This window comes from Vulpes lagopus, chromosome 24 (genome assembly GCF_018345385.1).
Source record: "Vulpes lagopus strain Blue_001 chromosome 24, ASM1834538v1, whole genome shotgun sequence".
Taxonomy (NCBI): Eukaryota; Metazoa; Chordata; class Mammalia; order Carnivora; family Canidae; genus Vulpes; species Vulpes lagopus.
In genome coordinates this window covers 8,926,242-8,940,401 of record NC_054847.1, presented here as the reverse complement: position 1 = coordinate 8,940,401, position 14,160 = coordinate 8,926,242, and the positions used below count along the sequence as shown (strand labels likewise).

The following is a 14,160-nucleotide window of genomic DNA, read 5'->3' as shown; positions in this document are numbered from 1 at the left end:
ACAGAGGGCTCCTTCTTGCCTCACAGGTGATATTTTTCTAGTATTGTCTTCATAGAACACATGTCCTGTTGCAGGAATGTGCGAGTCCATCCTTTGCTGGTCAGCATGCCCAAGGCAGCAAGACAGACCCTTGGTGAGGGGTGAATTAATCTGCTTCTGTTCTGCCCCCCTCACCTTTGGACACAGAGTGCCCCTGCCTAGAGCAAAACCATCTCTTAAGCTGCTTGCACTTAATGCAGTGCCTGCCCTGGCCTCGGAAGGCAGCCTGTGAGTGAGAGCAGCTTGAGGCCACGATGCGTGACTGATCCCAAAGACTCCCTTCTGCCAAGCTTGGTGCCTGGAAACAGATGTGTAGCCACCAGTGCTTCTGAAAATCCGTCTGGGATGCTAGGTTCCTGCCAGGTGCTAGAATGTAGAGGTATGTCAGACAGGACCCAGTTCCCTGGGAGATGGGCCCGTCAACCTCAGACCAGAAGCAGGTGCTGCAGGGGTAGCAGGGAGGAAGCAGCAGAGAGCTCATGTCAGGGCGGGGGGCTTTTGGGAAGGTATCACCCAAGCAGTTCCCTCTGCTGGGTTTGCAGGGTGGAGAAGGGATTTGCCTGACAAGGTATAGGATGCAGGAAGGCCTTCGGTGTGCACCACAGCACAGCAGTGTGGAAGCGCTGCCTGGCAGGTTTGTTGGATCTGCACACCCATTACAATCACATCTGCAAAAGCTACACAATAATGTAGCAGAATGCTCACATCCTCCACCCCGGGAGTTTGTGAAAGCCAGATGTAGAGACATCTGGATGTCACCTGTTTGGGTCCTGGCGTGCCCTGTGTGGCAGGCACGGTTTCCGCGCACTATCGTACATAAGCAGTAATTCTCTCTGGTTCGCTCCAGCCAGTAACAAACCATCCCCGCTCTGAAGTAACCAATCCTCACGATGCCCTTGCCCACATCCACGGCCAACCCCGTGGGGAGGTTTGGAGGGCCTCCCGGGCACATCTGGGTTTTGCCCTCCAAGTATGGCGCTAATGCCATAATAACAGCTCTGGTTTATTAACTGATGGCTGTGTCTCACGCACCATTTGGAGGACTTTCGTCCTCAGGGCAGCCCCATGAAAAAGGCACTATTATCTCCGTTTTACAGTTGAAGAAACTGAGACTCGCAGGGGTTAAATGGCCTGCTCAGCATGGCTGAGCTGGTGATGGCTGAGATCCTAATGCTGGTTTGTCCGAGTCTGACACAAACTCTTTTCTTCGCACTGTGTCGGATCACAGAGAGACCCCATTTTCTGAAAAAGCGAAAATTATATCTTGGTAAATTTGGTCCCCAGTGACTTAGCTGTGGTTTCATAGCTACTTTGCCTCTCAAGCCTGCTTTTTCATTAATGGGCAAGTTTTGGGAGTAGATGACCTCAGAACACCCTGGCGCTAACACGCTCATAGCCGCTTAGAGGCTCCAAGTGAGTAGGCCTGATGTCAAGTCCTCGTCCTTGCATTAAGTGGAGCCAGGGCATCTCCAAATAAAAGTAATTAATTTATTTGCCCCTTGACGGCTGAGCAGGGGACATGGGGGTGGGCCACGGCCATGCCAGCCCGGGGCCACAGGGACCAGGCCAGGTGCATGCCTCACAGATGTTGGGCATCCGAGAAGGGAGGCTCCCTTAACATTAAAAGGAAATCCAGGACGGCTCACGTGGTTGCACCTCACGATCTCCGGGTCCTGGGATCAAGCCCTACGTCAGGCTCCCTGCTCAGCGGGGAGTCTGTTTTTCCCTCTGCCTCTGTGCTCTCTCGCTGTCTCTCTCAAATAAATAATTAAAATTTTTAAAAATAAATAATAAATTTTAAATAAAATAAAAATAAACCAAAAAATTTTAAATAAAAATGAAAAAATAAATAAAAGGAATTCCTCATAAGGAGAGCTAAAAGGATATTCTAGAATATTAGCTATGGCTTATCATACAAAAACTCTTCTGAATCCTGCTCTGATCCTTTCCAGCTGGTCCCCTGGTGGCGCTCCACAGCACCAACTATCCCACTAAACCAAAAGTTCTCTACTTTTGGGGCCTCCCCCGATCCCTCTGTTTCTCTTCATTCTGGTAGGAATATGAGCCCTTTGCATCTTGCCCCTGGTGTTTTCTGGTTACTGGTGTTTTCAGGTTCTGTTTTTCACTCATGTAGAATGCATGTGCCTGTTCACTTCATGAAGATTTGGCTCATCGCTAGTTGTCCAGCCTTGAGCAGGCTTGGGGAAGCAGTGGTGACACGTGTGTGGCGTCCTGAGCCTGTGGCCCCACACATCCAGTCCTGTGTGAAGGCACTTCACCGCCACCAGCAGACCAGCCGGTGGGCAGCTCTACCCAGTAGGAGCTTTCAACGTGCTATGTGCTGGGTAACATGTGAGAGTTCGGACTCCATGAAGGGTCCCCATGCCCGCTTTTCAGCCGGGTTCCCCACACATCCTCCTGCAACAGGCCATGCCTTCCGACCCCACTCCTTTGTCTTACAGGCCTCCTGCCCTGAGTGGCAGCCCTGTCATCTCGGACATCTCGTTGATCCGGCTTTCCCCACACCCTGCGGGCCCTGGGGAGTCCCCCTTCAATGCCCCGCACCCGTACGTGAGCCCCCACATGGAGCATTACCTCCGAGCCGTGCACAGCAGCCCCACGCTCCCCACCATCTCTGCAGCCCGAGGTCTCAGCCCCGCTGACGGTGAGTAGAGTTTGGGGTGCTGGGGGAACTGGGCTGCTAACTCTGACGTGGTTGATTCCTCAGCACCAGCACCAGCCCCTGGGATAGTGAACAGGTTGACATTCCTCCCCACCACCCTGAACAATGGGTTCTTCAATAAATGAATGGGGAAAGCCCAAAGAATCTGGGGAACTTTGGTTTTTGTGCTCATTAAAGAGCTGTCAATAAGCACCCTTCCACATGCAAATTATATAAATATATATATGTATATATAATGGTAAGATATGTTTATGTAAATCTTATCTTAGGTGAGAATTCTTTGGTTGCAATAAACTAAAATCTGCTTCTGGTTAAGTAAACGGGGTATGGGATCAAGGTGTCTCATGGGCCCCCAGCGCTGAAGGAAGGCAGAGCCAGGCTGGTTTCTGCCTGCATCTCTGCTTGTGCACCCCCTTGGAAGTCAACACATGGCCTCCAAATGGCACCCCAAGGCTCCATAGGTGAGTACCAGTGGCTTTGTGTCTCTCAGGTCAGAGGCTTGAGAGAGAACTGATTAGCCCACTTCAAAGATCAGATGGCCACCCCAGTCCGGTTAGTTTGAGACAAGAAAGGGCAGGTCACATAATACAAATAAGGTTTTCAGGTCTAAAATTTAATACTTAAAATAAAACTTAGTACTTCCAGGCCCATCCTCACCTCACTGATACATACGAACACACACACACACACACACACTCACACACTCACCCTGGACAGTAGTAAGCACATGCGGGACTTGGCCATGCCCATCCTGTCTTTCTGGGAAGTGTTCTCACCCCACTGTCCCATGCCACCCCCACTGTGCCTCGTAGCCACTCACTGCTGCCATTTTCAAAAGGAACCAGGCTACATCATCTCAATCTGCCTATTGAAACCATGGTCCAGAGGCTCCAGGAAACATGGTCCCAATGGGCCCCTTGTCCTCACTACCTCCAGTCCTTCCCAGGGGAACATGTCCTACCCCACTTCATGGATATGACCAGGAGCAGCAGCCAAGTCCTGGACCTGAGAGGCTCAGGTTGGAGTTTCACAAAGAGAAGGACTCCAGCTTCCAAATGTATAAAAAAGTTGCCCTGAATCATTGGGCTCATCGTCCGAGGCAAGTGGCAGTGACCACAGGACATGAAAGTGGCTGGCCAGAACGTGGCTATTCTGAAGTGACCCCTTGGAGCTGGAACCCAGCCCTGGAATCTGCATGGGTTTTCTGAGTGGTCTTGCCCGAGTGAGGGTGCCCTGAAGGACCACGCTGCCTCCACGCCTCTCCTGATGACACAGCCAGTGCTGGACTCAGCCCGGAGTTCTGTGCGGATGCAGGCCGGATTCCCCAGGCTGCCCCGACCTTGAAGCTCACACATAGCCAGAGGATGCCTGCCCCCAGGAAGATGTGTCCACGCCCTAATCCCCTGAATCTGAGAATGTTGCCTCGTTTGGGGGGAAAAAAAGGCCTCTGCAGATGTGATTTAGCTGGAGATTTTGAATGAGAAGATCATCCTGGAATGTCCGCGTGGGTTTAACTACAGTGATAAATGCCCTCACAAGAGACATAGACAAGAGAACAACACAAAGATAGGAGTGTTGTGGCCATTGGCCAAGGAAGTTGGCAACTTCCAGAAGCTGGAAGGAGCACAGGATAGATTATCCCCTAGAGCCTCTGGAGGGAGTGTGGCTCTGCTGATACTTTGATGATAAACTTCTGGCCTCCAGAACTGTGAAAGAATGAAATTTTGTTGTTTGGGCAGCAGTTAGCACCAAGTCCGTACCAACTTGTTATAGCGGCCCTAGGAAACTAATACACATGGTGACAGGGTTACCACGGAGGAGGCAGGACGAGGTAGTGCTCCCGAGGCCAGGTTCAGAGGACCCTGCGAGATGTCTCTAGAAAAGACAAGGACGCTTGTCTTGTCGCTTCAGCTGACAGCGGCACAGCTGATGAAGAGCTAAGTGGTAAGACTGGGCTGCCCTTGAAGGAGCAGCTTGCATTTGTGCAACACTTGATTCTATGCCTGATTTCTAGAGAAACCTCGCTGAGGCTCCTGTCACACCCACTTGTCCCAGCCCCAGCCCCAGCCCCTTGAGATAACAGGCATGGGTTCAGCACCAGAGGACACTTGGCTAATGTGCAAAGCCCTGACCTTCACAGGGGATGGACCTGATACCCGGAGACCTCACAGACCTGGAACCCAGCTCCCAGGTGAAGAGAGAGAGCATGTCAGGCTCACACTGCAGCTGTGCAAGCCCCAGCACCTGCCCACATGAGACCCCAAAAGTTCATCAGCCATCAGGGCCATGTCTGCAGACCGCGTGGGCTCTGAGGACAAATGGGCACTCCAGAGGAGGCTTTGGGGAGGAGGTGAACATTCAGGAGGAGGAGGACAGGAGGGCATTTTGAGCATGGACAGGGCAGGGGGAGGCCATGGGATATCACTCTGGCTGCAGGCCAGAGCTCTCTCTAGTGGATACAGCAGGAGAAGAGGAGGAGGGGGAGGAGGCTGCTTCCATTGACCGGCTTCTCTCTGCCCAGCACGTAAGAAATCTCTTTTACTTTTTGCCAAGACTGATAGCAGAGAGCACCGGAGTTCTTATCTGCCATTGAGGATGGTAACGGTGGCCTTCCACTCATAACGTGTGAGGATAGTGACCCTGAGGATGAATGGGAATCCCTCGGCCCTGTGCCTACACAGGCCCAGCAAGCGCTCAGCGTGACGTTGGCTGTCTCGTTCATTTCTCATAGTAACTTGAGTAGCAAGTATTATTACCCCCATTTTACAGATGGAAAACTGAGCCAGCTCAGAAGGGTGGCCCCTTCCCAATTTTGCACACCTGCTAAAAGCCAGGCCTCTTGATGGGTCTGTTTGGTTCCCAGTTCTAAGCCCCCTTGAGATGCTTGGAAGTTCATCATCCCTGCCTCCTGGCTGAGCCCCTGGGAGGGGCTGGGCATGGCGTGGGGGACAGACAGCTCTGGGTTGCCACTGCAGGCCAGGCCGGCAGCTTTATCTGGCCGGGTCCAGGCGAGCTCGCCTTGAATGTTCAGGCCAGACTGACCTGGCCCAACTGTCGACCACCACGGCGCCTTTGTTTGTGTCTCTGTTTTCCTTTGAAGACTCTGCTGGCCTGTGGACCTGGTCAGCCTGGAGCTCTGGGCTTCTGTGGGGCCTGGAGGGGGAGGTGGGAGTGCTTGTTTATGGTGTGGGGACAAGGAGGCATGCTGGCTCTGATTCCCCACCAGCAGAAACACACCCCACCCCACCCACCCCATCCCACTTTGTCTGCTCAGTGGGGGAAGGGGACCCAGGGGCAGAAGACGGACCAGCGGGCACGGGGGTGGTGGGGTATGCCTCAGCCCTTGTGTGTGTTTCTCTCTCTTTTGGGCCAATCCTGACCAACTCTCTCTCCTCCTCACAGTGGCCCACGAGCACCTCAAGGAGAGGGGACTGTTTGGCCTCCCCCCTCCAGGGACCAACCCCTCAGACTATTACCACCAGATGACCCTCATGGCGGGCCACCCTGCACCGTACGGGGACCTGCTAATGCAGAGTGGGGGTGCCGCCAGTGCACCCCATCTCCACGACTACCTCAATCCAGTGGATGGTGAGTACTGGGCCCCGGGTGGAGGGTAGGGAGCGGGACAGGCCATGGGGGCTGAGGAGGGTGCATGTTGCTCCTTTTGTGGGTGAGGAGCCCTAAGCGGGGGATTTGGGATCCCTGCCATGACTGCTGTCCACAGGGGACTGAGTCTGAGCAACCCCCGCACATACTTAGTGAGTCACCGCAGGCCAGGACGTGTTTTAGGAATTGCAGTCTGGGGAATAAAACACACTCGGTCTCTGCTTTCATGGAACTTCTAGCACAGTAGGGAGAGACAAACAAAGCCAAAGATGGGGTAGGAAGCACCAGGTCGAGTGGGGGCGGGGTGCAAGTCTTGAATGAAGATATTGAGAAATCCTCCCTGGGAAAGTGATATTTGAGCAAAGAATTGAAGGAGCTGAGCAGTACAGAAATATGATCCAGACGGGAAATAGCAAATGCAAAGGACCTGGGGCAGCAGTGTGCCCTCTGAGCTCAAGAAAAACCCAGGAGGCCAGCAAGCCCAGCACCCAGGGGGTGAGGGGCTGGAGGAGGGTGGGGCCAGAGTTCCAGGGCTGGTCAGGCAGGCTGGTCGTGGCTTTGTAAGGTTTGACATGATGGGGCCCTTGGGGTGGGGGGTTGGACAGAGGAGTAATGAGATCTAACTTCTTAAAAGGAATCCCATTGTGGCTGCTGATCTGAGAATAGGTTTAGGGGCAAGGTGGAAGCAGGGGGGTCTGGTTAGTAGAGGTGGGGAGTGATCACATTTTAGATAGTCACAAGATTTGTTCACAGACGGATGAGAAAGTAGGAAGGAAGAAAGGCATTAAGGACGACACCAGGTGTTGGGCCTGAGCGCGTGGAGGGTGGCTGTCACTAACTGAGCTGGAAGCTGCGAGCAGGGCACGTTGGCAGATGGGAGATCCAGTGTTCTGGGTAAAGTTCTTGTTGCCCATAATATACCAAGGCTTTCCCTCCCATCAAATACTATCTTAATTTCCCAGGGGTGCCTGTGGCCGCCTGACCATGAGCCCCTGGGATCACCACGGAGCCCCGCCTCAGAGAAGAGGCGGGGCGGGGTGGGGAGGCTAAATCCCCCCTCACCCAGCCAGTGCCATTCCACCTGCTGTTCCTGGAGCCCAGCCCAGAGATTCCCAGGGATCCAGGCCAGACAGCAGAGCTAGAAACCACTGCAGGGGGCAGGGTTATTCTCCTCCAGCCCTGCCTGGGAGGGATTTTCCACTCCCTGATGGTAGGGAGCACCCAGGTCTGCAGGGAGACCTGCCCTGGAGGGAAGTCCGGGTGCCTGCCCGGCTGCATGACTCAAGGTGGGCCTCTGCACCCCTCAGCCTCCTCCCATCCCCCAGGATTTCCCGTCCCCACCAGCCACTGCAGCTGGAGCAAAAACAAGCCTCTTATTTCCTCAGGCCTGGCTGAGATTTTGCCTCCTCTGGGACATCTCCCCAGATGCCCTCTCCCACTTCCCTCCTCTCGATCCTTCTTTTCTCTGCCTGCCCTACCCACCTCATATTTGCAGGAGCCACCTCATGTGGTTCTGGAACCCCACAGAGCCTTCCCCTGATCCACCACAGGAGTGTCACTGGGAAGAGTCCTAGAGTCCTCCCAGCACCAGCGCTCATCCGGTGTTCTCCTCGTCATGCCCTGAGGGGTGCCATCCGCATCAGATTCCCGGGGCTGTCCCATCCCGCTCCCTTCCCCAGGGGATGGCGTTCAGTCCAGGACTAAGCGCAAATGTGGGGTGTGAGATAAGGCCCGGCCCCCTAAGCACACCCCCCCCACATGCCCTCCTTCTCTCAACAGCCCTCTGGTGCCCCCCACAGAATTGGGATGGGGTGTCAGCAGGTGGCGAAGGTAGGGCTCCAGTAAAGCTGTATGTACCTGCCGCTTGTCAAAATTAGAAACCAGACAGCAGGCACAATATAGTGCTCAAATAGCCACGTCCAAGTGTCACATCCTCCCACACAGGGCCTGCCTCCCGAGGCCTCAGGGTGGCTGGCACCAGGCCACCTGGTCAGTGGGCAGACACAGACAAACCATGGCCCAGGGATCAAGTCAGGCAGGTGTCCTCAGAGGCAGGAGAGCCCCGGTCAGCAGACATGAGCGCCTGCCCACTGCCTCCAGGCAGCACCACACATCTGACACCCCAAGAGCCGTGGCCCCAGGGAGGGCCTGCAGGGCCAGATGTGTTCCTGAGCATCTGGGCAGAGCACGGTGCCCATAGGGGTGGCCGTGGGGATGGAGTTTGGGTCGTGAACCGCGGCCCGGCCAGGCCAGCGCCGCCTGTGCGTGTCCCCACTGTGGGAACTGGCCCGAGGTGCTGGGGCACTGAATGCGGCCCGCACCGCGATCCCCAGCCCTGCCTGCAGGTTGAACCAAACACGCTGTTGAGTTGGATCGCGCGTGTGAACGTGGCTCCGTGGCTGGCATGCAGTAGCCGCTCAGTCAGTACTTGGTCCAGTCTCTTTCCGCCAGATTTCTCCTTCTTCTCCTGCAGGACTTTTGTCTCTGTGTACCCCGTGCCTAGCCCCGTGCCACGACTCCTCCTGGCCACCACCCCCTGCCTCCCTGGCCTGCCACATCTGGCTTGTCAGCCCTCCTGGCAGCCCCACGATTTGCCACCCCAGGGTCCCTCAGGCTCCATGCTGCCTGGCAGTGATCGGTCATCCCCTCTGCCCTTCTGAGTCCCAGTGGCTTCCATCACTCTCAGGGCCAGATTCCGGCTTCATAACCTGGCTTGAGCGGCCTCCCCCTCCAGCCTCGGCTCCTCGCCTTGCACACTGCCTCCCAGCGCCCTGCTCCACCTGTGGTCACCCGGACGATTGCCGTGTTCCTTCTGCCTGCAGTGCCGCTCCCTACAGGCTCGCCCAGCTCAGGCCTCCACCCGAAATCCAGCCCCGGCTTGACTGCATCAGCTCTGCTGGAGCTCCCACCCTCCCCCTCACTGGGTGCTGCTTCCCCGTTAACAAACTGGGGAGCCCTCCATGTTCGGGAGCTTGGCTGCCAAGGAGCAGGCCCTGTGTTTGCAGAGTGACTGTGTGAGTGAGTGACAGTCACACAAAATCCTAGAGTGGAAGGATGCAAACTGGTTGGGGAGAGACTGGGCCGACTTGCAGGGAGCCGGGGAGGCGGCTGGGAACACGGCCGCTTTGTTCTCAGGGGTGCTCAGCATTTGGCAGCATCTGAGGCCGAGCCGGAGCATCAGGCGATGAGCTCACCAGTGGGCGTGAGAGCGTCCAGCTCACGTCGGGCTCATCACACCCACCCACGATCCTTTCTCCACCTTTCCTCTTGGGAACGTGATTGGCTCCAGGGTGCAGAGGGAAGCTTCCGCGCTGGGCCAGAGCAGGCACATCAGTTTCTCCAGCTGAGGCCTGGGGTGGGGCTGGGGGATTTTTCTGAACCCTGAAGCATGTCAGGAACAGAGGATTCTTTGCCTTTGGTCCCAATCACTTACGATCCAAGCAAATCAAGGGTAGTGCAACGTGATATCCTGTATTTATCATGACTTAATACAGTTTTTCTTTTCAACCCAGTTTGAATTACAACCGGAACCTTTGCTTCCGCTTTTAAAAATTTTAGGAATTTCTGTTCTGCTTTGATGCCCACATGGATGTGTCGTTCGTGTGCATCCCTAAGAGACTCCAGTGCTCAGAGCCCAGCCTCACCCCTCCCATAAACTGAGGAGCACCAGTTCCGGTGCTTTCTGCTGGTCCCAGCTGCATGGATCTGGGGAGAGATCTTCCCATTAAATTTCTTTTTGCTCAGACTCTCAACAGAGAATGGTGCAGGTTCAGAGCCCCCCTATGCAAGGGTCCTGAGACTCTCTGAGGACATGTGTGTTCAGTTAGGAAGCCTCCCATAAACATGACCATGACATGGAAGCTCTGTGCAGATGCAGGGGGCCTCAAGAGCTTGTGCGAAGTCGAGGAGACTAGCCCTTCCCTCTCTCTCTGTTTCTGTTTCTCTCTCAGTCATCCTGAGAATAGGTCTTGAGCACCTCCTATATGCCAGGCATGGCTCTAGGTGCTAGGGACACAGCTATGCATAGTCGGCCAAGTCATGCCCTCGTGGTGCTTCATAAGCTCCATGGGCTGCCCTGTGTAAGCTCCTTGTCAGGACAAAGATTATCCCATCCTGAGGCCGCCTCACCTACCCCGCCTCCTTTCTCAGCTCCTTCCCTTTCTTTCCGAGAGGAGAGAACTTCCCAGAGGCTTTGAGGTGCAGAGGTCAGGTCTGCCGGACTGTGTGGCAACCTACAGGGAAAGTGTAGGACACAGGTGGCCTTGTGTCCACATCCTCCAGGGCAGTGTCCCTAGCCCACTCGATAGCAAACCACCAGCACCATTTTTATCTGAGCCAAGTGCTATGGGCACGATTCTTTAATAGTATATTTTTAATATAGTCACCTTTGCAGATTAAATAAATAGGTGTTAGAATAGAACTGATATTTTTTCTCATGTGAGAAACCTGATTGTATCTGAGGATACGTCCTGTCCCTGTGTCCATTAGGCCGAAAATAACCTTGTCTGGGTTGAGTACACATCCTACACTGAGGAAAACCCCAGGGCGGTGCAGGAAAGGCAGGGAGGCAGAGAGGCCTCTTGCTGGAGTGCACATCTAAGCCCTGTACTCCTCTCAGGACCCGGGGCCGGGCCGCGGGCAGGACCAAGGGCATCTCCCATGTCCCTCCCTTGCTGGGGGCTTCTCAGCCTCCTGGTGGTCGATGAAGGCCCATTGCCTCCTGTTTTTAAAGGAGGCTGATTTACAGCAGGAAGAGTGGGAAGTGATGCTGTGCGGGGAGGTGATGGATAACCGGTCAGGGAGTCCAAGGCCATCACTCTGCCCCCCAGTTCTCTGGAGGGCCGGGAATTCACTGGTTGTCACCAGGGCCTTAAAATGGAATTCTCTTGTTTTATGCTGTTGAATATTGGTGATTTAACAGCAGAATGGTAGCAGCCACCACCCCACCCCCTCCTCCTCCCACCGCATTGAGAAGATTGAAATGTTTCCGATTGAAATGTTGTCTGTTTACAGCCCATATTTCCTCCAAGCTGTATATTTTATTGTCATATTGACACTAATTTGACTTGGATGTCACCTCCGTTCTGACGCCAGTTCTTTATGCCGCCTGCGGGTCCAAGGGGGTTTTCAGAAACCAATTACATTGATCACACCGCAGAGAGGCAGGAGGAGCTGCTCGGGGGACTGCCAGAGTCCTCAATCTCTGGGCAGGGAGCCTGTGCCCAGCCTGCAGACAGGAGGGAGACTGAGGCACAGCGGGCCAGGCCACAGGTCCCGGAGGAGCAGGACTGGTGTGTGAGTGCAGGCCCGGGTTAAATGGTGTCTGTGGCTCGTCTGGTAAGCCTGCGCAAACAGCGCTGAGAGACGAGCATTACAAAGTCACTCTGCAGGCCAGGAACCTGAGTTTCTTTGTCTGCATCACAGAACTAGGAAATGGTCAGCCTCAGCCCCGAGCCTCTGGGCTCGAAGCCTAGGTGTTTTCAATCCCTCCCCCCACCCCCCTATAAGAGGGGATGAGGGGCTGTGGATAGCTAAGCGTGCGGCAGGTTAAACACAATCCTCCAGTTGGGTTTCCTTAGAGCACTTCCTCAGTGAGTCCAGAAGATAGTGGGTGGGCCAAACTGTGCAGGAATGTTCCAGAACCCGTGGGGATTCAGAACCCACGAGCCAGGCCACAAGGCTTGTGTCCTGCTGTCCCCAACCCATGCTCAGGACAGCATCTGGCCCAGGAAAGGCTCCTGGGACGTCATGCTGGGTCACCGCTCTCTCCACCGCTGGTGCTACACCTGCCCTGGCCAGGCCCTGTGGAGGCCAGGTCCTTGCATCCCTCCGGCTGCCCTCTGCCCAGGCTACTGGGTCCTCAGGACGTCCACCCGGAGCTTGGGTGATATGCTGGTCACTAGCCCACAGCAACCCTGCAATAGATCCTGTTGGCCCATCTTCCAGGTGAAGAAGCAGCTCAAAGGAGGTCCAGGGACTTGCCCAAAGCCACACAGCTCAGAGCAGTCAAGGGAGGTCAGAACATGGCCTGCCTGGGGCCGGGGCCTGTTTTCAGATCTCCTGCTGTTTCTGGCTGCCCCAGGGACAGCAGCCTTGTCCCTGAGCACTCTGGAGTTACCTAAAGTGATCCCAGGCCCCTCGCAGACCCTGCCCAGTACTGTGGGTACTGCTTTCATCACTCACCTGGGCAGTGAGCTTCACCAGAGGGCAGGGCCAAGGGTCTTCCCTGCTCACAGCCTGCATCATGTCCAGCCCCGCACCTGGCATACTGCCGGCCCTGACAAGGGTCGGAGGGGCGAATGAAGTTACATTTGGAATGAGCAGAAGACAGACCCTGTGGCTGAAGCAGGGTTCAGGCGCCAGCGGCAACAGGCGTGGGCAGCATCAGGCGTCGTCTGCCCAGGTGAGGGCCGGCTGGTGTCTGGTCACCCCGGCAGCTGACAAATCACAGACTCATCCACAGATGAATGGGCGCAACGGCTCCGTCAGTCCCCGGCCATAAATCACCGGAGAAGCCACAGGAAATGAGTGCCAGGATTTTCTTTCTATTTAGTAATTTATCAAGGGAAGAGGCACATTAATAAACATATTTCCCTGGAGGGGCGGGAATAACAGAGATGAATATCACTGTCAGATTTGGCCTGTTTCCTCTTGTTAGGGGTGCATGAGCGGGTGGGAATCCAAATATTAGCAGCAAAATCTTTTCTAAAAAATGTATTACACAGATGAGCATATTTCTTCCTTTATGTGATGTGAGATCTTCCCTCCCACCTCACATTTCTCCATTTGCTGCTTGGTTCGTAAGTAATAGGAATCTTTGGGAAGATTCACTTTGGCGTCTTTGGTTTTCCTTCAAAGCGAGGACTGACAAGGGGTGAACTCAGTAAAGGAGAACAAAGAAGCTGAAAGGAGCCCGGATGGATGGACGGATGAGTGAGTGCTTTAGTGACGAGTAGACTGCTGTGTGGCCCAATCGTGTTTTCTAGACGTGCTGTCCTTTAGTATTGACATTAGGCCCACCTGCCTATCAAAACCATCCTCCTGGCCCCTGAAGAAGCTACGTTAACTCTCAGTTTCATTTTAGCAGATCCCCTGGGCTTTAGGCACTTGGTGCTCACTGGGTGCCCTCCTGATAACCCAGCGAGCCACGCTGCCCTGCTCCCATTGTACGGGTGGGCAAAGAGAGGCTCAGAAGGCTGAGTAGTGTGCTCCAAGGCAAGAGCTAAGTGTTGGGTTCGGTGTGGCAGCTAGCACAACTGTGTGTCCCCACATGGTGTGTATGTGTGTCTGTCCAGCCCAGCTGGACAGAGGCAGTGTGCTGAGTGGTTTGGTGGCCAACTGCTTGATCTCCAGTCCCTGTCTGTATTTCCCTGGGTTGCACGGCCTTGGGCAAGCCACTTGTTTTGTCATTTATAAATGAGAATAATAATGACCCCCTTCCTTCTAGTGTAATTTACACTATTTAATACTTAAAAGGTCAAACAATTTAATACATGAGAGTGCTTAGAACAGTACCTGGCACCTTCCAGGCAGTCTGCAAATATTGACTTTCCATGGCTGTGCTTCTGCTCCCCCTCACCAGCGGCTCAACAGTCACCATCTCAAACTTGGTCTCACCACTGAGCCCGCTGTCTGTGAATGCATGTAGCAATGAAAGGACCCAAGTCCCTCATGCATAAAAGTGGGGGAGCCAAAAGCAACCAGAAAACCACACCAGTGGATGCAGGCTTGCCAACATGACACCTTTGGGAGAGAGGGGAACCTTCCCCAACCAGAGGATGTCAGGATACTTCCCCTAGGAAAGGGATAACCTGCTGAGGTCTGAGCAGAGA

At 54.6% G+C, this 14,160-nt stretch overlaps 1 protein-coding gene across 1 annotated transcript in view; it reads left to right on the top strand.

Moving 5' to 3' along the window:
- GLI2 (GLI family zinc finger 2) overlaps positions 1–14,160 on the top strand; it is a 256,293-nt gene that overhangs the window by 215,791 nt on the left and 26,342 nt on the right. Inside the window, exons 4-5 of the mRNA XM_041739964.1 lie at positions 2,502–2,704; positions 6,125–6,310. Coding sequence (XP_041595898.1) covers positions 2,502–2,704; positions 6,125–6,310 — 389 coding nt within the window. The remainder of the gene's footprint in view (positions 1–2,501; positions 2,705–6,124; positions 6,311–14,160) is intronic.